The sequence below is a fragment of the Notechis scutatus genome, chromosome 2 (assembly GCF_049901735.1).
Source record: "Notechis scutatus isolate UNSWTSFEM ecotype Mainland chromosome 2, rNotScu1.2, whole genome shotgun sequence".
Lineage (NCBI taxonomy): Eukaryota > Metazoa > Chordata > Lepidosauria > Squamata > Elapidae > Notechis > Notechis scutatus.
Window position 1 is genome coordinate 92,287,882 of NC_142010.1, and position 25,494 is coordinate 92,313,375.

Genomic DNA, 25,494 nt, shown 5'->3' on the forward strand with positions numbered 1-25,494 from the left:
TTTTTTGACCCCCGAAAAAACGGCTAGGCTGTCTTTTCGGGGGTGACTTAATTTCCTCCCCCACCTAGAGCGGCCCATACACACGTACCTCTCCACAAGGCCATTTCTATCGGCCGACGAAAGCTCCGCAAAGGCAGAGTCCCCAGCCACTTTGGAGCAAGGCATGGCTGCCCGTGTCCCCTCGCCATTAGGCAGTGTCTTTCGGGTGATGGAAGCTCCCCAAGGGCAATCACCAGCCACTTCGATCAGCCGGTAGAAGCGGCCTCGGGGCGAGCGCACATGCACACTCCCCTCCGCCGCGAGGCCATTTCTATTGGCCGATGAAAGCTCCCCAAAGGCAGAGTCCCCAGCTGCTTCGGGGCGAGGCGTGGCTTCCCGTGTCCCCTCGCCATTAGGCAGTGTCTTTCGGGCGATGGAAGCTCCCCAAGGGCAGTCACCAGCCACTTCAATCAGCCGGTAGAAGCGGCCTTGGGGCGAGCGCACACATATACTCCCCTCACCGCGAGGCTGCTTCTACCGGCCGATTGAAGTGGCTGGTGACTGCCCTTGGGGAGCTTCCATTGCCCGAAAGACACTGCCTAATGGCGAGGGGACACGGGCAGCCATGCCTCGCCCTGAAGTGGCTGGGGACTCTGCCTTCGGGGAGCTTTCATTGGCTGATAGAAATGGCCTCTCAGCAAGGGGAGTGTGCATGTGTGCTCACCCCGAGGCCATTTCTACTGGCCGATCGAAGTGGCTGGTGACTGCCCTTGGGGAGCTTCCATCGCCCGAAAGATACTGCCTAATGGCGAGGGGACATGGGCAGCCATGCCTCTCCCCGAAGTGGCTGGGGACTCTGCCTTCTGGGAGCTTCTATCGGCTGATGTTCTATTGGTAGATTGGGGTATTCTAGCCTAGGCTACCTGCAGAGCACTCCTAAAGGCAAGTTTTCTCCCCACCCCACCCTTTCCCCCCATTTCTCTTCACCTCGTGTAGTTCTAACGAACAATGTGAGAAATGGCAGGGAAACGCATGGATTAAATAGGCCTAAATTTTGGGGGTGGGGCTTAATTTCACCTCATGCCTAGAAATCATGCTGGGCCTTCCTATTGGTGGAGGCCATATTGTTGGAGAAACACGGTAGTTTATCAAGAGTGGTTTCAAAGCAACCTCATCAATGTGGCATGTTGTTGTAATTACTATTTTATTAATAAGCTTAAATTCAAACTACTTGAACCAGAATCAAGATGCCCACAGGGAAATTGTCTTCCGTGGATACCAAATTAAGATTCCTGGTCAGAAGTCATGGTTTGTTTGTTTCTTTGGGGGACATTGCCTGCTTATTATCCGGTTGCAAACTTGCACTGGCCTTGGTTGGCTTAATTCTTTACTTTATTGCTTTTACATGCAATTAAAAATTCTGAAAGATGCCTGTACAAGAGGCACTTTGGATTAACATTAGAAATTGCATCACCAATCTGCAAACAGTTTCAGGGAATCATACAGCTGTACATGCACAAGAGAGTGTCATGGTGGTCTAGTGGTGAAGATGCTCACCTCCCACTCAGAGGGTTGAGAGCTCAATCTTAGATAAAGGCAGATGTTTCTCTCTTAGGGCACAAAGAAAAAAAAATCTGCTGCAAACTCCATGTAGGCATCAAGGAGGGCATCCGGTCAGTAAACACTCAGCTCTATCCAGTCACCCCAACTCTACCTCCAATAGAGATTACACAGATGTAGAAAGGGTAGTTTTTATACAGCCATACATACGCAAATCTTGAAGAGTAAGAAGCATCTGGAACATAATTTGTGAAAACATAGAAGATATAAAGAAGTTAAAAATCATAAAAATTCCTCTCAAAATTAGCTCACGCATACCTTTAATAGTCGCTTTGCTACTCCGTTTTTAGCATCAGATTTCCCTGTTCCCAAATTATAAGAGTTGCAGGGACATAAGAATTCTATTAGCTACTCTAGTAAAGAAAACAAGTCTAGCATATATTATTATGATATGAACAAACTGTATTGATGCTTTTGTTATAGCTTAGTTTCAGGTTTGGGAAACTACAATTAGTCCTTGACTTACAGCACTTCACTCAGTGATCATTCGAAGTTGCAAGATCACTGAAAAAAGTCATTGGGGAAACCACTTAACAATTGGGTTAACAACCAATTTAACAACTGCAGGGATTCACTTAACAAATGTGGCAAGAAAAGTCATAAAATGAAGCCAAACTCACTTAATGAATTTCTAACTTAGCAACATACATTTTGGGCAACATCAATTGTGGTTGTAAGTTGAGGACTACTGCATTATGACTACAGGCAGTCCTTGCTTAATGACTAGTTAACAACATTCAAAGTTATGATGGCCTCAGAAAGGATACTTTATGGCCTGTAAAACACTGTTTTTTATATGCTGGATTTGCTTAATACCACAATTTATTTATGCCCATTGTAAACATAATTGTAAAATTGTGTCATATCACATGCTGGATTTACAACTCAAATTCTGAGCCCAATTGTGGTTGTAAATTAGGGAATACCTATATGTAAATACGACTGCTTCTCCCAGATCTTCCCAACTGGCAAATTAGCCTCATCTTTGGTTGAAAATCATTATTCACACTTAGAAATTGTATCCCCTCCATTAGAAAAAATTCAAGCTGCTAATCTTTGCAAAGTGTGATATGGGAAAATGGTACAAAGGTATGTACACACATATTCACACATTTTATTTATGATCAAAGACCAGTTGTCAATTTTACATTACATGTAATCAGGAAGATAATAAAAAAAAGAAAAAAGAAAAATTTTCAAACAAAACACAGTAAGATTCTAATTTCCTATGACAATAATCCCCCAATAGGAAAAGGCTTGAAGATTTTTTCTTAGCTCTGTGTCATGAAACATTTATTGATTTTTCACAGTCCCAGGTCTTGAGTAGTGGGTAGATCTCAAGCATGAGAAATGAGAAAAAAGTTTTTAAGAAAGAGTGGAAAACTGCAAAACCTAGAATAAAAAGACTCTTAGCAGGCCACAGAAAACATCTTGAAACCGCTATTTCAGCCAAAGAAAGTGCTATAAAGCACTAATTGAAAGGGTGTCATCTATAATTGCCACAATTATTTTTTTTTAAAAAAAATTCAGAGGTATTAAAAAAAACTAGACATCAAAAGTAACTTTGTACCTTTGTAATTTTGTCAGCTTTTGTTCACTGAAGAATTTTCTGAAGCATATAATTTGGCTAGATTTCCCTAAACCTTTGCATGCAATAATTGTTTTTTGAAAATATTGAGCTATCCAACTACAGAATGCAGCCAAGTTGTTTCCTTGACTATTTGGGCTAGTTCTGTGTATTGACCAATTAGGCTTTTTACCTTTTCTTTTTCACCAAGGTTTACAAGATTATTGTATTTGAAACAGAATGAAAGCAACAGTGTTGGCACTACATTTAGCTCAATGTTTATATGTCTCTTCAAGATCTTCTTCTATGATCATGTTTAAAATATGTTGATGAATGATGGCTATGGAACAAATTTTTATCTGGCAAGATAGATATGGTTCCAGAATGTGGAACCACAAAAGGCAAGGCTGGAAAATGATTTCAAAAAAGATGCTTTGCTGGATACATACAAGAAACTGATTGAGCAAATTAAAGGAAAAATAACAATGATAAACCATGACAATGGCCTAGGAAATGTTTTCTAATTAGACCTACAAAAGGGGCTTTGGGGTTTTGGTGAAGATGATGTAACTTGTGTGGATGGCTAAATTAACTTCTTTGATTAAAGAAAAAACAATATATACACTTATGATTGATTGAAGCTCTTTATAGACCTTTTGCATCAAATGGAACAAATTGCATTTGTGAATTGTATTTTTAATGATTAGAACAAAAATCTGGGTAATAGAAAAGAGTGAACTTTTTAAAATAATCATAGTAAGGGATACCATTGTAACTGTACTTATATCTGTTGCAAAGGTAATTAGAAGCTTTTGTTTCTTTTTGCACTTTTGCCTCTTTTTCTTTCTTCCTTTTTTTTCTTCTTATTAGTTGGCGGGAGTTTTTATGCTCTGAAACTTTTAATTAAAAATATATATAAAAAGCCAAAGCTTGTTAAAGGAGCCTTGAAGAAATCTGTACAGTGGGATAAAGAATTGAAACAAAACCCTACAATAGTATTCAATTGAATGAAAAATTAAAACTGTTAGAAATTAAAGGTAGAAATATAAGGTTGGTTTATGTGATCAAGGTTAAAATAATCCGCCTCCCCCCCCCCAGCCCCCCAAATGTTCTGCTAATCCTTTATGGCTGTTTCCAGGATTGAAAAGTGGATGCTTTATGAACTTACTTATAGATGAAAGATGGGAATGGGGTGAAGGGAGATCTGTTTAATCTTATAGAGGGTGAGGAGTTATTAAATTTGTTTATACTTGTGAAGGTTGGAAGTCACATCTTTATATATTTTTCTTTTACCTATTGTTCTTTCCTTTTCAGCTTCTTCTTTCTCTACGTTTAGGCCGTATTAATTTTTATTTTTGTAATTAAATAGCCCTTAGATTCTCTTCTAGACCTGTTTATGAATGATCATATTTAATCCTCCCATTCATTTTCTTGGATCAATAAAATGGAAGAAATATGAAAGCATCAAGTGAAGAGTGATCACCGTTGAAGCAAATGTAAAGAGTTTCAGCATTCGGACAAAGTGTCAATACTAAGATCACCAGCAATAACAGCAGAATCAAAACACAGCGATGTCTGATCCCATACATGATCCTTCATGTTTCTCAGCTATCATTTGTTTTTCTTGTAATTGTTGAGGCATACAAACCATTTTCAAAAAGTTTAACAATATCAAAATTAATAATCTCAAAATCCAAAGATCATTGCTTTTACAGTACATCCAACTGTATTCCAGGAAATCAGGATCTATTGATCTTATTACTTCAAAAGGTTCCTCTACTTTACTGATGAACTGAAAATGAGCCATTAGCTAGTTTTATTTTTAATTTTTTTTAATCTTTTGTCCTAATTCATTTGCAAAGTTCATGTTGTTGGTTATTCTCCAAGTTTTTCTAGGCTACTATCTTCTGTGACTGCTTTATCAACTATTTAAATGGATGATAAGATTTGGAGTGATTTGCACTAACAAGCTTCTTCTAACAGGTAGCTACTTGGAATTATACTAATATTTGCTTTCTAATATTATATCTGCTCCATCTGTTCCTTCAGGTTCCTTGCCTGAGAGTTGGCAAAGCAACATTTTAACTGGGAGAGATTGTGTATAGAATCATCAAGGAACAACTGTCAACTTACAAAGACTTTCAGCTTTGGTACTAAACTAAAAAAGTTTAACGCATCTGTTCCTGAAAATCTTGAGGGAATTTTTAAACATTTGGCACTCTGAATGCCACATTACCTGATTCTGTATACTTTTATAGTTCTCTTTCTTGGTAAACATTTGAGCATTTAAAATAAAATTGTGCTACATCAGTTACCATTAGAAATGTCCCCATCTTTTTCAAATTAAGTTGGGACATTTGACAATATAAAAGCTGGCTTAAGGGGAAAAAAGACACAACTACTTTTCAAACAGCCTTACCTTCCTTGGTTGACATTATATTTGACATGAAGAGCAAGCATGAGGTATCCTTTGTATTGGAATTGCAGAGACAACTTTATCACCCATATGTAGTGCAATTTAGTGGTACAAATTGGTATCTTAAATTGCAACTAGACAATTCATTTCATTAAGTGGTTATAAGAAATTTTACATGTTCTTTTAAAATATTCTACATTTTTATTGGGTGTCCAGAAGTTACTTATAGCCTGAAATGTTTCTCTATTTGCTTACTCCACTTCTGGTCTTATTTATATTTCAAACAAATGCAGATGAGGAGGAGGAAGAAGAAATAATCAGTTAACAAGTGTAGCATTAGAACTTTCGAGGAACATCTGAACATTTAAAGGTTGAGGAGTTCTGATAAGCAAAACACCAGAGTAAAAGACAATTACCTTTTTCAAAAATAAATACGATTATTAAAACATCTGTGGTTGGCTGGGCTTGGGGACATTTCCTCCGTTCTATTACTAAAGCCAATGTATTAACACAACGGATGAACACTTGTTAATGGAATAATAGAATGTAAATACACTGCTAAAAAAAATAAAGGGAACACTTAAACAACACAATGTAACTCCAAGTCAATCACACTTCTGTGAAATCAAACTGTCCACTTAGGGAGCAACACTGATTGACAATCAATTTCACATGCTGTTGTGCAAATGGAATAGACAACAGGTGGAAAGCATAGGCAGTTAGCAAGATATCCCCAATAAAGGAGTGGTTCTGCAGGTAGTGACCACAGACCACTTCTCAGTTCCTATGCTTTCTGGCTGATGGTTTGGTCACTTTTGAATGCTGGCAGTGCTTTCACTCTAGTGGTAGCATGAGACGGAGTCTACAACCCACACAAGTTGCTCAGGCAGTGCAGCTCATCCAGGATGGCACATCAATGTGAGCTGTGGCAAGGTTTGCTGTGTCTGTCAGCGTAGTGTCCAGAGCATGGAGGCGCTACCAGGAGACAGGCCAGTACATCAGGAGACATCGAGGAGGCTGTAGGAGGGCAATAACCTCCACCTTTGTGCAAGGAGGGACAGGAGGAGCAGTCAGAGCCCTGCAAAATGACCTCCAACGGGCCACAAATGTGCATGTGGCTGCTCAAATGGTCAGAAACAGACTCCCTGAGGGTGTCCACAGGTGGGGGTTGTGCTTACAGCCCAACACCGTGCAGGACGTTTGGCATTTGCCAGAGAACACCAAGATTGGCAAATTCGCCACTGGCGCCTTGTGCTCTTCAGAGATGAAAGCAGGTTCACACTGAGCACGTGACAGACGTGACAGGTCTGGAGATGCCGTGGAGAATGTTCTGCTGCCTGCAACATCCTCCAGCATGACTGGTTTGGCAGTGGGTCAGTAATGGTGTGGGGTGGCATTTCTTTAGGGGGCCGCACAGCCCTCCATGTGCTCACCAGAGGTAGCTGACTGCCATTAGGTACCGAGATGAGATCCTCAGACCCCTTGTGCGACCATATGCTGGTGCGATTGGCCCTGGGTTCCTCCTAATGCAAGACAATGCTAGACCTCACATGGCTGGAGTGTGTCAGCAGTTCTTGCAAGATGAAGGCATTGATGCTATGGACTGGCCCACCCGTTCCCCAGACCTGAATCCAACTGAGCACATATGGGACATCATGTCTCGCTCCATCCACCAAGGCCACGTTGTACCACAGACAGTCCAGGAGTTGAGGGATGCTTTAGTCCAGGTGTGGGAGGAGATCCCTCAGGAGACCATCCACCACCTCATCAGGAGAATGCCCTGGCGTTGTAGGGAGGTCATACAGGCAGGTGGAGGCCACACACACTACTGAGCCTCATTTTGACTTGTTTTAAGGACATTACATGAAAGATGGATCAGCCTGCAGTGTTTTTTTCCACTTTAATTTTGAGTGTAACTCCAAATCCAGACCTCCATGGGTTGCTCAATTTGATTTCCATTGATAATTTTTGTGTGATTTTGTTGTCAGCACATTCAACTATGTAATGAACAAAGTATTTAATAAGAATATTTCATTCATTCAGATCTAGGATGTCTTATTTTTGTGTTCCTTTTATTTTTTGAGCAGTGTATATCAACCATGAACTTAGATCCAAGAGGCTTGCAAAGGAAATACCAATCATTTTATAGTTTGCAATGGTTACTTCAGTCTTTCAAAGGTTACCATTGAAAAGTTAAACTTCAATGCTTTTAATTGCTCTTATAAAAAGCAAAATAGAAGGGATTCAGATGACATCAGTACATGTATATGCTCTTGTGCAAACACTGACACTCACATCAACACAACTCAGAGAACTATACAAATTCCTATTGTTTATACAATTAAAAAAATACAAATAAAATGGAGCCAACTTCATCACCGGGCTTAGTTTTGTACTAATAATAGAACATAAATCCTTGACTATGCTTTTTATTCTTGTCTTTCACACCCCTCTTCTCAGTGGCACTAATGAATGCAAAAAGTATAATTATTGCTTCAGACCAGCATGAAAAAGCAGAGAGATAAGCTCTCTAGAGACAAGCTCTCTAGAGACATACATAATAGAAAAACACGATTGGACACCAATCACCATACATTTCCACTTGCTGAGCAGGAAACCTATTCATATCTAACTGCTATTAAGCAATGGGTGTTTTATTTGAACCTTGATTATGTGACTTTCAGTGTCAATATATTACCCAAGAGAACTAGTAATCTTGTTTTTGAAATACCTAATTATGCAACTATTTTAACTATCTCAAGCCATCCAGAGAAGGAATATGTTATCATTTTCAGAGTTCACAACACCCTGTTCACAACATAGCAAATAAACAATGGAACTGAAATGCAATTCTTCTTTTTGACTGTTCTTATAATAGAAATAAACGTTGCATCCATTAACATAATAGGAACAAAATCAACAAAATGTTAATCTACTTACGATATAGTAAATTACTATAAACTTCAGATGAATTAAGTATCCTGACAGGACAATAACTATTGGCAATATTATTTGGTTTAGCTCACTTCTATGATACTAGTTATAAGCATACAAGTTATTACACAATATATTATTTTTTTCAGACTTTTCGGTCCCTGTCAGAAGATGTTGAAAATAATTATGATCCCAAATGGACTCATGAAACATGTTTTGGGTAAATCCAATCAAATAGATGTAAAAAGTAGCATCGCAGAATTTAGGCAAAAGTAACATGAGCAGCCACACATCGAAAACTAGTGGAGTAATTTTTTTTTAAAGGACTTGCATCTTTCATGAAAGTAATATGTACTGAAAGAGAAAACTGAAAGAGAGGAAATTCATTTATTAGTTTATTGCTTATTTGCCTTGAACCTTTCTAGCCCATTTGTGCTTTCATTTGAACACTCAGGCTGGTTTCAGTTTGGTTTCTAGGATACCGTAGTTTTCTGTAAATCACTTGCATGGCTGCTCTTTCCACTTCTGCCATTTGTCACTGGTTTAAGGTCTTCCAATTTCACTTCCCCTTGAAAAATGCACAAGACTCAAAGGCTCTTCAACAGATTTACTCAGAATGGACTCTCAGATGTGTAAGGGGAGGAGGGGGGGAGAAGAAAGAAGGCACAGATAAAAAAAGATTCCTGTGGCTCCTGAACACAGCATACGTAGGGTTTTGCTTCTGGCAAACCAACAAAAATACTGCTATGAATTAAATGAGCTAAGAAATTCTTTTTTTTTTTTGCCTTGCCGTAATTAATTGCCTTCATTAAAATAAAATTTGAATTAAACCTCATAATAAACATATGAAATATAGTCAACTTCATGAGGATTTTTTTTATGTAGGGTCCTCGGCATTCACTGCAACTTCTCCTGATACATTTACTACACAGCGTCCAATAGATGTTGGGGTGATTGTGAACCACACAAATTCAAAGATTTCTCAGTGCACTACAGCAGTGGGTGAAATCCATCTAGTTTCTGTGCTGGCAATACCAGTCAAAACACAGGAAGACCTGAGACAGCTTGCAGTTGGATGCATTCAGATGTAATCGTCCTCTACTGGCTCTCCATTAACATCACAGTAATGGATGAAGATAGCAACTACCCTCTGGAATACCCCTTTCTTCATCTGGCGGAGTTCAGAGATCTCTTCACCTATCGTTTCCATGCAGATATCTGCTGACAGTTGTCCTTTTCTCCGGGGAGCATAAATAGTAGCTAATTTTAGATGCAAAGAAAAAGAGAAAGGAAACAAGTGCAATTGTCACTGGAATGACAATTTAAAGCAAATCCATAATAAATGTTACATCAGGCATCAACATTCACATTTAACAATCTGCCACATGAAAATAGCTTCCCACTGAAAAATTAATAACATTATGATTTGAAGCAGCAGCTGATGCAATTATGATATACCGTATATATATATATATATATATATATATATATATATATATATATATATATATATATATATATATATATATATATATATATATATGTTCTTTTAAAGTCCAGCTTGATTAGACCTTTTCCTTTCCTGTTAAGCTTCAATGCCACTTGAAACCAATATGCTATGTAAAATATTTTTATATATACCTCTATAGAATTTGAAAAAATACAAATACAGTCTAAACTCTAGAATGCCTTCCTACATTTTAGTACTCTAAACTCCTTTCTCAATTAACAATGAGAAAAAATATATCCATAATTGACATATTGCTACAGGAAAAAAACTTAGAAATATTGTAACTGATTTATCAAGTTAAAAAAACTAGGATATTATGCAGAATTCAAAAACAAATATGTGTTCTTTATCCAAAACTAACAATCCTCATATTCTCGACTTCATATTGCACCAGCCACAGAAACTCCTATATAAATTATCCAAATTCATCTAATTCTAAAGCCATAGATTGCTGCAGCCAGATTTGACTTCTTTAGGAAGGTCAACTTATACCCCAACAGCCAAGCAGGGCAAGACATATAACTATAAGCAGACTGGAAAAGCTATTTCAAAATTTGCTTTAACTGGTGCTTTAAAGCCAGCTAGTGAACAGCTAGCAAGGATGGTATTCTACAATATGGACACATGTCCTATCAATTCCTTCACAAATGAGCTTGCCTGATTCATAATGAAGGGCAAATATCCTCTAACATTCCAGAAGTCAGATTATAGGATAATGGATATAAATTACAGAAAGGCAGTTCCTGCAGGCAAAACATCCTAAGTGCAATTCACTATGGATCCATTTACCAGATGAGAACCTTTCACAGGCTGTGCTCAAGCCAAGTTTAGACAATCATCTACTGTGGATATGGATGCTTTGATCTAGATTTTGAAATAGAGGGACTCCATAGCCTAGGTGAACACTTCAAACTCTGTGTTACTGCTATGGAAATATTTAAAACAATTGCATAAATACAACAATAAGAAACACATACGTAAAGACATTCCCTGTAACACTGTAAACATATTACACTTTTGTTTAAAATGAAACTATGTTACTGTATAAATACTTCAGGTTCCCTGGTAAAGACAGGGTACTCAAAGGTTTACTTACTCTTTTCATCATCTTCAAAATCATATCTTGCATACCCATTAGGATCAGCTGTCCTCAGGGATCTCAACCATGGAAAATCAGTTATCATTGAATAGGGAGCTCCATCTACAACACCTACAGTAGAACAGCCAGAAAATAGGTCTCTGGATTTCTTTTTTCAATTGAAATAAACTTGTCTTGCCTACAACTGTCTTAGACTTTTGATGAACAGCATTCATAAAATAACACATATACTTGGTTATTTGCAAGATATACACAATAGGATGAGGAGACATACTAGTTACACCTCTTTTGTGTATTTATAGATGAAACATGGCTTACATATACTTTCTTTACATTATGTATTCTTGTGCCACACGTCACTGTTAACACAGAGAAGTCTGCCACTGGAAGGAAATTGCTCCTCTCCTTTGCAGTCATTTTACCATGCTGAACTATACTGAACTAAGGAAATCAAAATATTTGCAATACCAAACGCATATTATCTGTATGTCAACTGAAATTTTTCTTCCTGCAGACATTTCACATTTTCATCATGAAAAATAAATTACTTTTTAAAATATAATTTATATTTAGATATAAATATAATTTAAATTTTAAATGTAAATGATAATTTTTAAAAAACAATTCTAAAGCTGGAATGAGCTATTTTTGTTGTTGTCTAACATATAGGTTATAATTTGAATCTTTTCTTAAGAAATTTTTATAACTGCTTTCAAGGTCTCTGTAATACTTACCTTCTAGAGTGTAAATATCTCTGCCCCAGGGATATCTTGTATATTTTTTTAGATCGTCTTCTGTTCGTGTGGCTTCAGGAAAGAATTCATATTTAATAAGCTCTCTGAAGGACCAAATGAAGAAAGCATATGAAAATAAGTGAGATATTTATCAAAAACAACCTAAGATGTTGAAATTACAAATAGGACTTTCCCAAACTGACATTCTTTAGATGCTTCTCTTATGATTCCCAGCCTCTCTCATTGGTTGTCAGTTGTTGGTTTTAAACTCCCATACATTTTATCTATTCATTAAATTTAGACCCATCATTACTTCAGTAAATGTTCAAGGTAATTGCAGAACACATAAGGGAATCAATTTGTGGACTACTCTTACAGGCAATAAAATAAGTACAGCTATGCTAGAGTGTGATTTAACCTTACTCCATGTATAAAATATAAGCTGAAAGAATTATTAATATAGGTATCTATTCATTCAAAAACACACACAAACGATACAGTACATGTATGCATGAATGTATGTATCTACTGGCTCTTCACCCAGGACTTTGGCAAGGAAGTGTGAGATCCCTAATTTCATCATGCATGGCATGTTTTATACTTAACTTTTATGCTTTATTAATTTGATTGTAATTTCTTTGCTTGTTGTAAGGTGCTTAGAGTCATTGCAAGTTGGGAAGCATAATTAATAATAATAATAATAATAATAATAATAATAATAATAATAATAATAATAATAATAATAATAATAATAATAACAATAATAATAATAAAGAAGCGGATGAAACCATCGATCACATACTGAGCTGTTGCAAGACAATAGCTCAAACTGACTACAAACAACAAAGTCGCTCAGATGGTCCACTGGAACTTGTGTCACAACTACCATCTGCCTGTAGCAAAGAACTGGTGGGATCATAAGCCTGAAAAAGTGGTTGAAAATGAGCATGCAAAACTACTGTGGGACTTCCGAATACAGACTGACAAAGTTTTGGAACACAATATCTCGGATATCACAATTATGGAGAAGAAAAAAGTGTGGATCGTTGACATTGCCATACCTGGTGACAGCAGAATCAACGAGAAACAACTTGAAAAAATCACCAGATATCAGGACTTGAAAATCAAACTGCAGAGACTCTGGCATAAACCAGTGCAGGTGGCTCCAGTGGTACTCAGCACACTGGATGCTGTGCCTAAAGACCTAGGCAAGCACTTAAAAACAATTGGCGCTGACAAAATCACCATTGGTCAGCTGCAGAAGGCCACCTTACTGGGATCCGCTCGCATAATCTGCCAATACATCATGCAGTCCTAAACGCCTGGGAAGTGTTCGACTACTGATTTGTGATACGAAACCCAACGCAGTTATCTTGTTTGCTGTGTACACTGTCATTTTTGTATATTATTATAACAACAACAACAACAATAATACCACTACTACTATTCTTTGTAAAACTCCAAAAGAACAGAATCTTTCTGTTCTGACTTTAAAGACTGCCATTACTATTTCAGGCTTCTTCTACCTGAGCCAGATCAGAACCAAACTGTTTTATTTGAAAAAAATCAATACCATCATCCTGAAGCTGGAAGTCTTCTGACCCATTCAATTGAATCACAAGACCATTTTGAAGAATGCATGTGCTCACAAACAGAAACACAAACTTTTGGCAATAAAGATCACTTGGTTAGCTGACTTACTGATTGATATTTGCTATTGTGTCCATCCAGCTGCGAATCCGGACTTTATTGCGAACATTTGGAGGATTACTGAATTCATGAATGACGCAGATATGATATGGATAAGGACCACTAAATATTTTTTGCTCAAGAGTCAGCGTGTCTACCTGTAAAACGGGGAACATGCTTGTAAGAATAGCAAAATACATTTCTGCAGACAAATAATTTCATTAATTGTCACCATAATAAGAATACTTTTGAAGAATTTTGAATCTATTTTACTAAACATGACATAATTTAAATGTCCCTGTTGTGATGAGCAATAGATTTATGTGTCATTAATCTCCTCCCCCAAAAAAAATCATAGACCCTATGATTCTATATTTTATTACTGATCTGATTTCCTCCAATAAAGCATGTTTATAGAAGTGAGAAACAACATCTATTTAAAAGACATGCACCCATTTTGGGAAATTTACCCAGGTTTGGGAAGTACTGATATACAAACATCAAGATGAATAAAATTTCAACAAACATCAAGATGAATAAAATTTCAATTAAAATATGCCATTAAAGTCAGTTTATGCTAGTAGTCTTATGCTATAAAGAAAAAATAGCGGAGTATATATATACATGAAAGTGAAAGCTAGCCACCTACCTGTTGCATTGGACGAAGATAAATAATCCGGTTTCTCTCTGGAGGCATCCGGAGTATCTGATCTAGGACCTGATCCATATTTAATTTCTTACACTGAGCATAATCAAAACGATTGACAATGGGTGCATTCTCTACTTTTAAGTGCTTAAGAACACGACACCTGGTGGCTAAAAGGGAAAAGCAACGAAGTAAACAAGTACACATAAAAAATTAGTCATTTAATATCCCAGATTGTCGATGTCATTTTTATGAACAGTTTAGCATGGACAATTGGCTTAATTTGCATGTTGTTGTTTTGAAAAGGCACTTGGAATCATCAACCTAGAAGAATCATCGAGGGCAACACAAAGGTATGAATGTTTTAAGTATTTACATGCCATGAGCCTCTTTATGTATTTAATTAGGAATAGAGATAATGAGTGATATTTTAAATGCATTTAGTCCATATGGTGTAATCAGATAACCAGAGAAGCAGTAGATACCCTTTCATGGAATGTACTCAAGCAACTGGATTAACCTGGGCTCCTGTACTGAGGAGACTGACCTAAACCATCACTTGTAACTCCATGATTCTATATTTTATTACTGATCTGATTTCCTCCAATATAGCATGTTTATAGAAGTTTAAAAGACATTTATGGTTCCGCTTATTAAAAATACTCCATCAATGCCATCAGATTTTCAAGAACATTTATCACACTTCAACAAAGTGTACATACCATGAATGAACATCATTTTAGGGCAGTCTTTCAACACCAGGTCTGTTATGCCGCAGTTGGTCAAGGTGATTCCAACAAGGTTTTTTGATTTTAGTGTCAAAACCTAGAGAATTTATTTTTAAGAGTTAAAAACTGCTACATGAATCACGCCAAACCAATTAACCAGACAAATTATTAATCACCAGAAAACCTAATGTTAGGTGAGAAATTGTGGGCAGCACTGAAAATGGGGATCTATATCTGAAATTCTCTTTTCTTAGAAAAATTTTCTCCTTCGCTCCTGGCATCTGCAATGTTCTTAACTGGAAAACACTGGCTACTCTGGCTGAGACTAAAGTGTAAATTGTACACTTTAGTGGAAACTTTAGTGTACACTAAGTGGAAACCACTTAGCAAGAAAATATATTTAGAAAACACAAGTTTCAATCATCTTTAATATGATTGATTGTCCATAATTCTGACCCAAAGTACTCACCTGGATGTGGTCATCCTCAATCACAGGATCACTGGTGCTTGTGGACTTGTCAGCTGTCCGTTTTCTTTTCACTGAATGTCGAGATTTTGGTTTGGCTGCTTCTGAGAAGGCAAATAAAATAAATACATGATTGGTTACAGTTGTGACAGTTTTAAAATACTGACAATAATGATATATCTTGAAGATTTCTTTAGAAACTTCTAGACAGAATTAAGATTCCAAAATCAATTTCAGAATGGTGGGCAATACTAGTGAATGTGACAAAATATTAAGAATTAGTTCTTTTGGAATGCTTTTTTAAACATTTCAATCTATCCCGAAATCCCTGACAAGCTTAACAATACTTGAAGGAGAGACTAAGCAGACCTGACTCTGCTTAAATCTTTCAAGATTAACCAAGGTCTGATAAGGTGATATCAACAACTGTGATTCTGCCTTAATAGAAACTATTAATTTTCTAGCTTTGCATAATATAAGTACAGCAAGGATAAGGACATGACTCTCTAAATGTTACTGAACTGCAATTCCAGCATTCCTAAACATGGGATATAATTATTTTAAAGTTTGTCCATCACTGAAAGTGTTAGAAAACCATAAAAGGTGTTAAAATGACACAAATAATAGGCTGAAGTTTTACTAAGCTTCATTTAGTCTGTTGAGAAAAGCAGGAAAAGTTCTGCATAGTATTTTCTAAATATGACTTGCACAAATGGGATTAGATGTGTACTGTACAGTTAAATAAAATATGCTTCTAGGTGTAAGATAGGTAATGCAGACTTTTCAGGATTAAATATTTAAATCTGTTCATGGATGAGAGAATATGAAACTGCCATATTAAACCTCTGATTACAGAAAGAATACAGAATAACTAATAATTAACCAATATTTACTTCATAATAAAATGATAATACCTGCCATAGTGTTGGATGTAGCACTTCCCAAGAGATTTAACTGTTCATTATGTCACTTTAAAAATAAAAGTAAATTCTACAAGCCCAGATGTAGCATCACAGATATGATTCAAAAAATGCCCTGGAAATGCTGATGAAAAGCTATGTATATGTGCATATGAGTATTTATGTATATACATACAAATATAAAAAAACAATGTGGCTTTTTGCGAACAGCTTGACAGTGAAAGAAACACATATCTGAGGAGAGGAAATTCTCCTCAGAATTCAGAATTAGGATTTACATTTCCTTTTGTTTAGTTTAGTTCATATTTTGGATCTGTATAGCTGAAACATACATGTTATTTTACTGCCTGTGTAATTGCAATAAAGCAACGGTGTGAGAATGACAATCACTGTGGTAGAAATCATTTGAGTTCCACATAAACAATGATAGAGACATTTAGAATTCCAACTGTCATTATAATTAAAATATAGTATAATCATGTAAGAAAGATGAAACATGCAAGAATTACCCTTGGGTATTTATTTCCCTGAATATATATATTTTAAATTGAAGAACTGACTATAGAACATAGTTAACTATATCTCTTTCGTATGCTGACAGTATTTCTCGATTCACCTTATTGGGAAGGTGTTCAACATTGCTAGAATTCTTAGAGAATTAGAGTACAGGTTCTGTGGGAATCATATTAAAGTGGTTAGAGAATATCATTGAAAGAACTATACTGATGAAAACAAGTATAGAACTACAATGCAATACCATAATAGGATTCCTATATGAACTCAACTCAAAAATGTCATTCCATAGCAGCTTTCGTTCTTCCATTTCTATTCATATGCAGATCTGTTAATACAACAATTGGGATAATAATTTTAAGAACGCATTACTGCTAATATAATAATATATAACTTTTGTATTCTACACTCCTTTGGAGCTAGGGTGACAAAGCAAGACAATTTATACAAGACAGTAATTTACATAATGTAATCTTACCTGGCTGAGACACCAAAGGCACATGGGAAAGTCTACTTCTAGCTCTTGTTAAAGGTCTACGAGGATAATCTTCATTGTATTCCATTTCAAACCTTGCTTGCTGTAAAGTACTGCCCTCCTCATTAGCAGTCCCACAGACACCCTCATCCATCCTCTCATTGCTGGCTTCCCCCGAGGAATCACAGTTTGCTAATGTTCTCAGAGAAAGTTCTGCTCCTCCCACAGGTGGCCCATTTGTACCACAGGCTCCACTGGTAGATGGACATTCATCATCAGAAACACCATTAGTTCTCTTTTGCTGGCTCTGAGGCACATAGCAGGAACACCTGGAGCATAAAGAATTATCTTCATCATCCCGTTCCCTGGAATCTTCATTCCTACAGAGACACTTCTCAGAATCCTCTGCAGCTATAGAAAGGGACTCAGTGGAGCTATCTGCTTTCCTGACATCTTCCAGGCTTTGAGAAGCAGCAGAGGATGAGCTTTCTGGAGGTCCAGTGTCCCCACCATAGCTTGGGTTACAATCTTTGTTTTTATTTTTTTCTGTGGTCACATCACTGGCTGCTTTCATATCTGCTTTAATCTGCTCACTGGTGACTTGACAACCCTTTTCACAGCTGCTCTCCTCAGAAAGAAAAAGTTTCACCCGACTGGCACTACCTCTTTTCCGCAGTGGAGCTTTGCCTTTACCACTCACTGCTGAAATATTGGAAAAGCAGAAGAGCAATATAAAGTAATGCAAAGACTGCAAAACAGACAATTGCAGGACACAGTACACATAAATATAAGTCTTAGTCTGACTAGAGTAGAAAACTCAGGATAAAAAGCTATGTAGTAATAGGAATTAGATACCAAAGGTCAACGGGGGATAGCAGAGGCCAGAAGAGGTAGGTGGTAGAGTGAGGGTGGTTCAAAAGGGTAGAGATGGACAGGTGGGGAGAGCTGAAGGACAAGCAGTTTGTCAAGGTAGGAGAAGCATGAGTCCTCATGTAACTATTTCAATTGGGACTGCCATAGTTATCAAAACATTTTTAAAAAAATATCATAATTTTAGATAGTGAGGTTTATTTCAATTAACAAATGGCCTTTGGAATTTAAAGGCCATAAATTATTCTGTTGGAAACACTAAATTTCAGTTAGAGGTGAGAAAAGTAAAGTTGTAATTGTAAATAGCTCAAGGTTGTAATTGTAAATAGCTCAAGGTTGAAATGAGGAATCTTTGATGCTCTCAGAGCTTGGTTGTTTTCTTCCAGATGCTTTCTTGTAGATATCTGTGCTAGTGATGTTATCTAGTTTGGGTAATGAAACCCTAAAAACTTCCTGAAATTAGTAAAGTATTAACAGTCATTATGCCTCCCCAAAAACCCATGTAAAGTTTAAATGTTAAGGGATTTGGAAATTTAGTAAATATTAATAGTCAGGGTTTGAAACAACTAAGATTACCTATTTCACCATCCTTTTCAAAAACTATTACAGTTTATACAACAAAAATGCTAAGTGTACTGTATGTGTTATTTCAAAAAAAAGTGAAGAAAACAAATATACTTGATATTAATACAATAGAATTCTGCAAAGAATCGTGTATCTGTCAGATTATAATTCTGAAACAAATTTGACCATGACAATTTTACAAATTGCAGTAAAACCAAATGGCTTAGTTCAGATTATTGCATATAAACCCTATAAATTCTGAAACATGCACATTCCCTTCACCTCGTTAAAACCCAAGAGGAGAGAGAAAATGGCCACATTAAATCACATTAAATCAGTGTCTTCCTATGTAAAAATTTAAGAGAACTTACAGTATGATTTAATCCCTTAAACTTTGATTTACGGCAGTGGGGGTCTGGAAAAGGCGTTATTGCCTGTACGTTGGTCACTTGCAAAACGGCGGGCGGAGCCTCCCCGCGGCCCCCCCCCCCCCCGCCGCGCGCAGGCAGGCTCCAGGCGCCCCCCCCCGTGGGGTTGGGCCAGTGGGGGGGGGGGGAGGGTGGGTGGAAGCGCCCCTGCTGGGGGTCGGCTCGGAAGGGAAGAAGCGTCCTCTTTGGGTTCTCTGGTTTCGCCGCTCGTCTCCCCATACTCTGGAAAGGATGCTTGAACGCTGTGGGGGGGGGGCGGCGGAGGCGGAAGTTGCGTTTTTTCTCTTCTTGGCGGAGCGGCAATAAGAAAATAAGAAAATAAGAAGAGAAGCTAGAAGCGTGTGGAACGCGGCTGGGAAGGAGCATGTGCGGCTTTGGCCTCGGGGGACTCGGCCTCAGTACTGGCAGGAAAGCCCCGCCTCCAGCGGGGCCCTCCTGGGCACCACAAAGCCAAGGGAAAAACGATGCGCAGGAAAAGCCACAGTGGAAGCAAGCCCCCTTTGACACTTTTTAATACAGTGGGGGGGCAAAGGTGGGGGTGGAAGTAAAACACTAGTTTTTTTTTTTTTTTTTTTTTTTTTTTTTTTTTTTTTGGGGGGAGCAGTCGCTCGGTGCACAAAAAAGGGAGGAATTGAGGCCGCGGGCGGGGCCTCTCTAAAGCAGGCGGTTGGGGAGGCGGGGCCGCCGGCCGGGGGCCCGGCCTCCAGGGGGGCTTCGAGTGGTGGCCCGGCGACGGATATCCTGCCTTATTTATTTAAAATTCCAAGCTATAGTTAAACTCAAAATCCATGATTGGATGTAATTCTAAACTCTTTTTAAAACAAACTAGACAATCTATAACCTGCTGGATCATCATTTCAGAGACATTTCCTTACCTAACCAGAGAAAGAGAATGGCCTCAAGAAGGCAAAAAAAAACAGAAAACAATTTCCAGGCAAAAACCAAAAGCAATTCCCAACTTCCTGTCACTTGGCTATTAGTTTTCTTTGTACAAATTGGCAGGAAGTGTTGGAAAGATGATCATGTGACAACAGCAGTATAGCTACACAGCAACACTATAGCAGCCACAATTCAAAATTTTGGACATTTTTAAATCAGCTTATTTGAAGTATGATGATTTAAAAATTGGCGCCCTATAATGCCCAATTAATGCTTACAACTAATCAAATAGAAGAGTTTCAGTAGTGCATAGACTGTACTCCAATATTAATTCTGAATCTTTATTGAACAATGCTACTGTTAAGGCAATCAAAGCTGTATGTATACCCTGCTTCTAGAAAAAGTGTGAACATCCTATTAAAATAGTATTTGAAAAGCTATAATATTTACTATTTATTAATCAAAGATATGTAACTGCCCTTCTTATCAAAAGTGACTTTGGCAATGCACAATTAGATAAAAACCACAAAACCTCAGATATTGGAAGACTGCTATCATGTCTCCTCTAATCCTGCTCTTCATCAGACTGGACATACCCAGTTCCCACAACCGTTCACTGTATGTTTTAGCCTCCTCTAATCATCTTTGTTGTTCTTCTCTGTATTACTTCTAGAATCTCAACATCTTTTCCGTATCGTGGTGACCAAATGCGATATTCCAAGCGTGGTCTTACCAGTGCAGTATAAAGCAGTGTTGACAGTTCACATGATTTTATCCCTCTGTTGATGCAGATAGGACTGCACTGGCTTTCTTTGGCAACTACAACACATTGGTGGTTCATATTTAAGTGACTGTCTACTACGGTAGGATTCTGAGATCCTTCTTAGTTATTGTTGAGCCGGGTGCTATGTATTCTCTGCTGGTACATTTGGGTTTTCAAATGTTTTATTTCAAAATTTCTCTTTTCAAAATTTTTTGAAGCGCTACGTAGACCCATTTTGTAACACAGAAACCATTTTTCTACATACCCTAGGAAATTAAAACTCTCACCTAAGGGTTCCTGGATTTCCACTGGATCTCTAACTCTTTCCTCTCCATCTGAGTAACTTTGTGCAATGCTGTTTGTGATACAGGATCTTGAGCTTGCCATGTTTTCATCTTCGTCTTCACTGTCTGAATCATGGACTGTAATAGGTGCTAGGTTTACACTAGGTTGAAGACCACTAGGTCCTGAAAAAGATGAGAACATCAACAATCAATTATTCATGTTCCTTAAATCATGACTCACCTTGAATGAGCATGTCTCACCTTGATTCAAACATGTATCTAAACTAGCTGGGATTTGTAGCATGGTTTGGAATACCTACCCAGAGGAATTTCCACAATCCATATATCTGTTTTTTTTCTTCTTCAAGTTCCCTTCAAACACCACAGATGGGAATAAAAACAAGTATGTACTCTGTTTTGTATCAAGCTGGAATGCTTCACAAACTTCCTTTAGACATTCACTTGAACATACTGAAGTCTTAAAGAAAAGCAGATTCACCATGCTTCCAACCATTCAGGTGGGAGGTCTGAAGGGAGCTACGCGCATGTCCACATGAATGTAAACACAACTATTGGTGTGAATGGGTTCCTTGCTTTCTTCAGGCTCTGATAATATTCAGAGCTGCATATACAAGGGTAGTAATCCTTCAGAACTCCCACATGGAAACTAGTGAGAGGTCACATTGAATATATGACTCCAATTTTTCTCTAGTCTGAGTCCTTCATACGATTAGGCAAATTAGGTTTTGTTTTTTGGTGTTCTCCAAATCTTTTACTAGTTCCTTCCTGCCACAATCAATTAGTACCATACAATGCAAATAGATTAATCCAGATATATATTTGTAAAATGATGAAAATGTATTCTGTTGCATAAATATAGCAAAAGAGAGAGAAAAATGAAAGCTATAAGATATTGCAATGATAACCAGCGGTTACTAAAAGCCTTCTTGTTGGTTGTAAGTAATGTTTTCTACCTTAGAAACCAAATTTCTAAGGTATCTCTGCACAACACCAATCCTGAAGGAACGGGATACATAACAATATCTCAACTGAATAGCAAAGTAGCAAGTAAAGTGTTTTGGCAGTCAGAACCAGGTTAATGTGGTATACCAGGCAGCAGTGCAAGCTTGAAATCCAAAGTTCATATTGTGCTAGAACTATTAACTTATTATATATATGCATAATGCAATACAATATAAATATATAAACTTATGTTTTAGCAATGAATCTCAACCTCCACATAAGCAATGTAGGAAAATCTATGTAGTTGTTAGAAGTCGAAACTGACTTGATGGCCGTTAATCAATTCAATCAATCAATGGTCTATTTCCAAAGTAATGAAACAATTACTGTACAGAAAATTGATTTAGTATTTGAAATCAACTAATGTCAATATTAGATGTTTAACTTCAAACTATGCCACTTTAAACTGTACCATGTATCCTAATAATAATACTATCTTGGTGAACCTTAACAGCAATCAACTGATTTGGATTCAGCCAGTAAAACAAGTAAGTAAGAGAAGGAAGTTGCCATAAAAAATTACCTGCTTGTTCTTCATCTATTTCCATGGGAAGAAGTGCTTGATTAGTTGCAATTGCTTCACTGTGGCTCTCCACCAAAGCCACCCCATCTTCCTGTGCAACCTCCTCTATTTCATTCAGTGCTGTAAAAACAAGTAAGAATGATCCAGATAAAAACATAAAAATGTTCTAAGTGGAACAGCATCACTTTAAGTCTGGAAAAACTTCAAAAAATAACTAATGGGGCATTTTAAAATTTTGATGGAGGCTTTCCATGTTGTGCTGTACAACATAATCTGAGAGAGAAAATGTAGCTTTCAAACTAAAAGATAAGAATGCTTACAATAAAAAAAAAATCCTATAATTCTACAGTAATCTAAAGACAATATTAAGTTATATTACCTACTAAGCAAAAATAAGAAGTTTGTATTAAATGGTATTATTTCAATGGTAAAAATCATACTTGTCAAAAATAAGAACAAACATTGATGCAACATGAAAAAGGATAATTTTAGAACATTATGTGTGATAGATTAAATTGTTATGTTCTTCATTGTTTAAGAGAAGCAGTAGGGAAGGTTAATAGTTATTCTGTGTGATTGATTATGTTAACATCAAATTCAGTATCAAGCTTCAGTAATTACCCAAATAGACCTCCTCCAGAATGAAGTGAGGCCTTTCAAATATTCCATCAGTGAACCTGTAGTTGTAATTAACCCCATGCCTATTATCAACCTGGTAATAACCGGTAATACTAAAAATTTCTAAAAATATTTCTTTACTAAAAAGTAAAGAAAATATTCTAAGGTATTCTGGATATTGATAACGCTAATGTACAGAATTGCAATATACTCTTTCCATCTTTGTTGTAGTTTCTTTGAATTGGTTTCTGTCTGTTCATTGGCACTCTTTAGCATATTAGTTCAAAACAGGAACTCCATCAAGTCTGGAAAAAGCTTCCCCCCTATTTTTCTTTTTGTTCCTATCTTCAATCACTTTATAAATATAATATTATGAAAAGGATTGTTAAGTTTGGTACAGTGGTTAAAGCACTATAAATCAGGAAACTGTGATCAATGGTGACCTCGGGCCAGTCACTTTCTCATAAAAAAAAAAGGTAATGGCAAATCACTGGTGAAAATCCTGCCAAGAAAACTTGGCAGATTAACACTGCCTTGAAGGAGCACATTGCACAGCACACACAAATATTGAAAGATTCTGCAAAGTTAACACTTCAGTAGCAGTTCAGAATGGCAGCTGATAGTAACAGATGCCAACTAAATGCCTGTTATGTAAATGGTGGCTTATTATAGCTTAATGAGCACACTTGTATAGCAAAAGGGAAATAAATTGTTTATAGGACACTTTGGGATTTACATACACAACAGACGCAAGGATGAACATAGATACATTGTACAAGTTTGTAAGTATAGCATGAAAGCCAGTTTGGTGCAGTGGTTAAGGCATCAGGCTAGAAACTGGGAGACGTGAGTTCTAGTCCTGCTTAAGAATTAAGCAGCTGGGTGATCTTTGGCTGGTCACTTTTTCTTGACCTAGGAAGAAGGCAATGGCAAACCATTTCTGAAAAACCTTGCCAAGAAAACTGTAGGGATTTTGTCAGACAGTTGCTGAAAATTGGGCATGGCTGAGAAAAAAAAGCTGAGCATAAAGAATTAATTTAGTGATAAGAATTAAAAGACAAGAAAAAGTAAGATGTGAAACTTCCCGGGAAGGGGAGGACAATACTTTTCTCCTTATTGGTGGCCTATATGCCATATATAGACACCCAACCACATTATTAAAAAAATGTTAAAAATTATTAATAAAACTTACCATCTGCTGCATTCTGCTGCTCCTCCATCTGTTCCTCCTGTCGCAATTCATTTTCTTCATTTTGATCATTTGCTTGCTGGTGATTATTATGGTGAATATTGGCATTATTGTTCTGGTGATTATTATTGTTGTCGTTTTCATTGTTGGAGTTCTGGTTGCTCACCAAAGCAGAGGAAACTCCAATTCCCGTACCTGCACTCAGACCTACACGAGCACAACCCTGAAATACATTAAAGGTTTACTGACTGGCAACTCACAAAAGTTGCCAGGATAGTATTAATCAAAGATCACAAGATTACAGAAAACTGACATTTGAACACAAAGTGACTGTTTCTAGATACTTCAATGCTCTTCTCCAGAGAATACTGAATATTTCTGAAATGGCAGTAAGCCCTTCTTGATGATAGGCTGTATAAACACTGCTCTTTTATCTGTTATATTATTGGTTTAATATGAGGGTAAATAATACTTTTTAATATTAAGTATTAAGAAAAGTGACAAAGCAGCTTCTTTGAAGCTTCTTTGCCGAGTTACTTCGCAAAAAAGAAGCTTTTTTACTGAGCTACTCTGCAAAGCATAAATGTTTCCTCCTCATGCTGGATAGAAAAACCTGAGTATTATAACCTGACCTGGCTTTGGTGACAATGAAGCTACTTTGTCCAGTAGCCCACGCCTTCCCAGTCTGAGTTTTGCAGATCTTCAAAAGATAAGTGAGGGATTCTGAGAGCCCTTGAAGAGGACCGTTTGGAATCTGGTGGGTCCAATGCCTTGGGGGACCTGGCAGTGCAAGATATTTGTGGTGGGGAGGGGGAATTGATAGATGGGTGTGTTATGGCACCTCCACAAAATTAAATATTGTACAGAAACCACCCAGTTATTCTTCATTCTGTAGAATTCTTAACTTTGAAACAGAGTTGGAAATAGCTTTTTTTTTTTGGGGGGGTGTTGCTGTAACTTTGAACAGTCATTAAATGATCTGTTGTATCTCGAGGATTACCTGTATTTTTATAATCAGCCTCTTGCTTGATACTTCTATTGTAACTTGCAATACTGA

General features: G+C 37.2%; 1 protein-coding gene across 2 annotated transcripts in view; it reads right to left on the minus strand.

Annotated features, from left to right (window-relative positions):
- Nucleotides 1–7,775: 7,775 nt before the first annotated feature.
- Nucleotides 7,776–25,494, minus strand: part of FBXO38 (F-box protein 38) — a 29,308-nt gene continuing 11,589 nt past the window's right edge. Inside the window, exons 12-22 of one of the 2 annotated variants that reach the window (XM_087955478.1) lie at nucleotides 24,441–24,660; nucleotides 22,631–22,750; nucleotides 21,088–21,267; nucleotides 17,300–17,995; nucleotides 15,392–15,492; nucleotides 14,917–15,019; nucleotides 14,194–14,364; nucleotides 13,561–13,702; nucleotides 11,860–11,963; nucleotides 11,123–11,236; nucleotides 7,776–9,776 (exon numbers count right to left, since the gene is read on the minus strand). In XM_087955478.1, coding sequence (XP_087811604.1) covers nucleotides 9,598–9,776; nucleotides 11,123–11,236; nucleotides 11,860–11,963; nucleotides 13,561–13,702; nucleotides 14,194–14,364; nucleotides 14,917–15,019; nucleotides 15,392–15,492; nucleotides 17,300–17,995; nucleotides 21,088–21,267; nucleotides 22,631–22,750; nucleotides 24,441–24,660 — 2,130 coding nt within the window. In that variant the 3' untranslated portion in view covers nucleotides 7,776–9,597. Of the gene's footprint in view, nucleotides 9,777–11,122; nucleotides 11,237–11,859; nucleotides 11,964–13,560; nucleotides 13,703–14,193; nucleotides 14,365–14,916; nucleotides 15,020–15,391; nucleotides 15,493–17,299; nucleotides 17,999–21,087; nucleotides 21,268–22,630; nucleotides 22,751–24,440; nucleotides 24,661–25,494 lie in introns of both variants that reach the window. The other variant, XM_087955477.1, reaches the window with a different exon arrangement.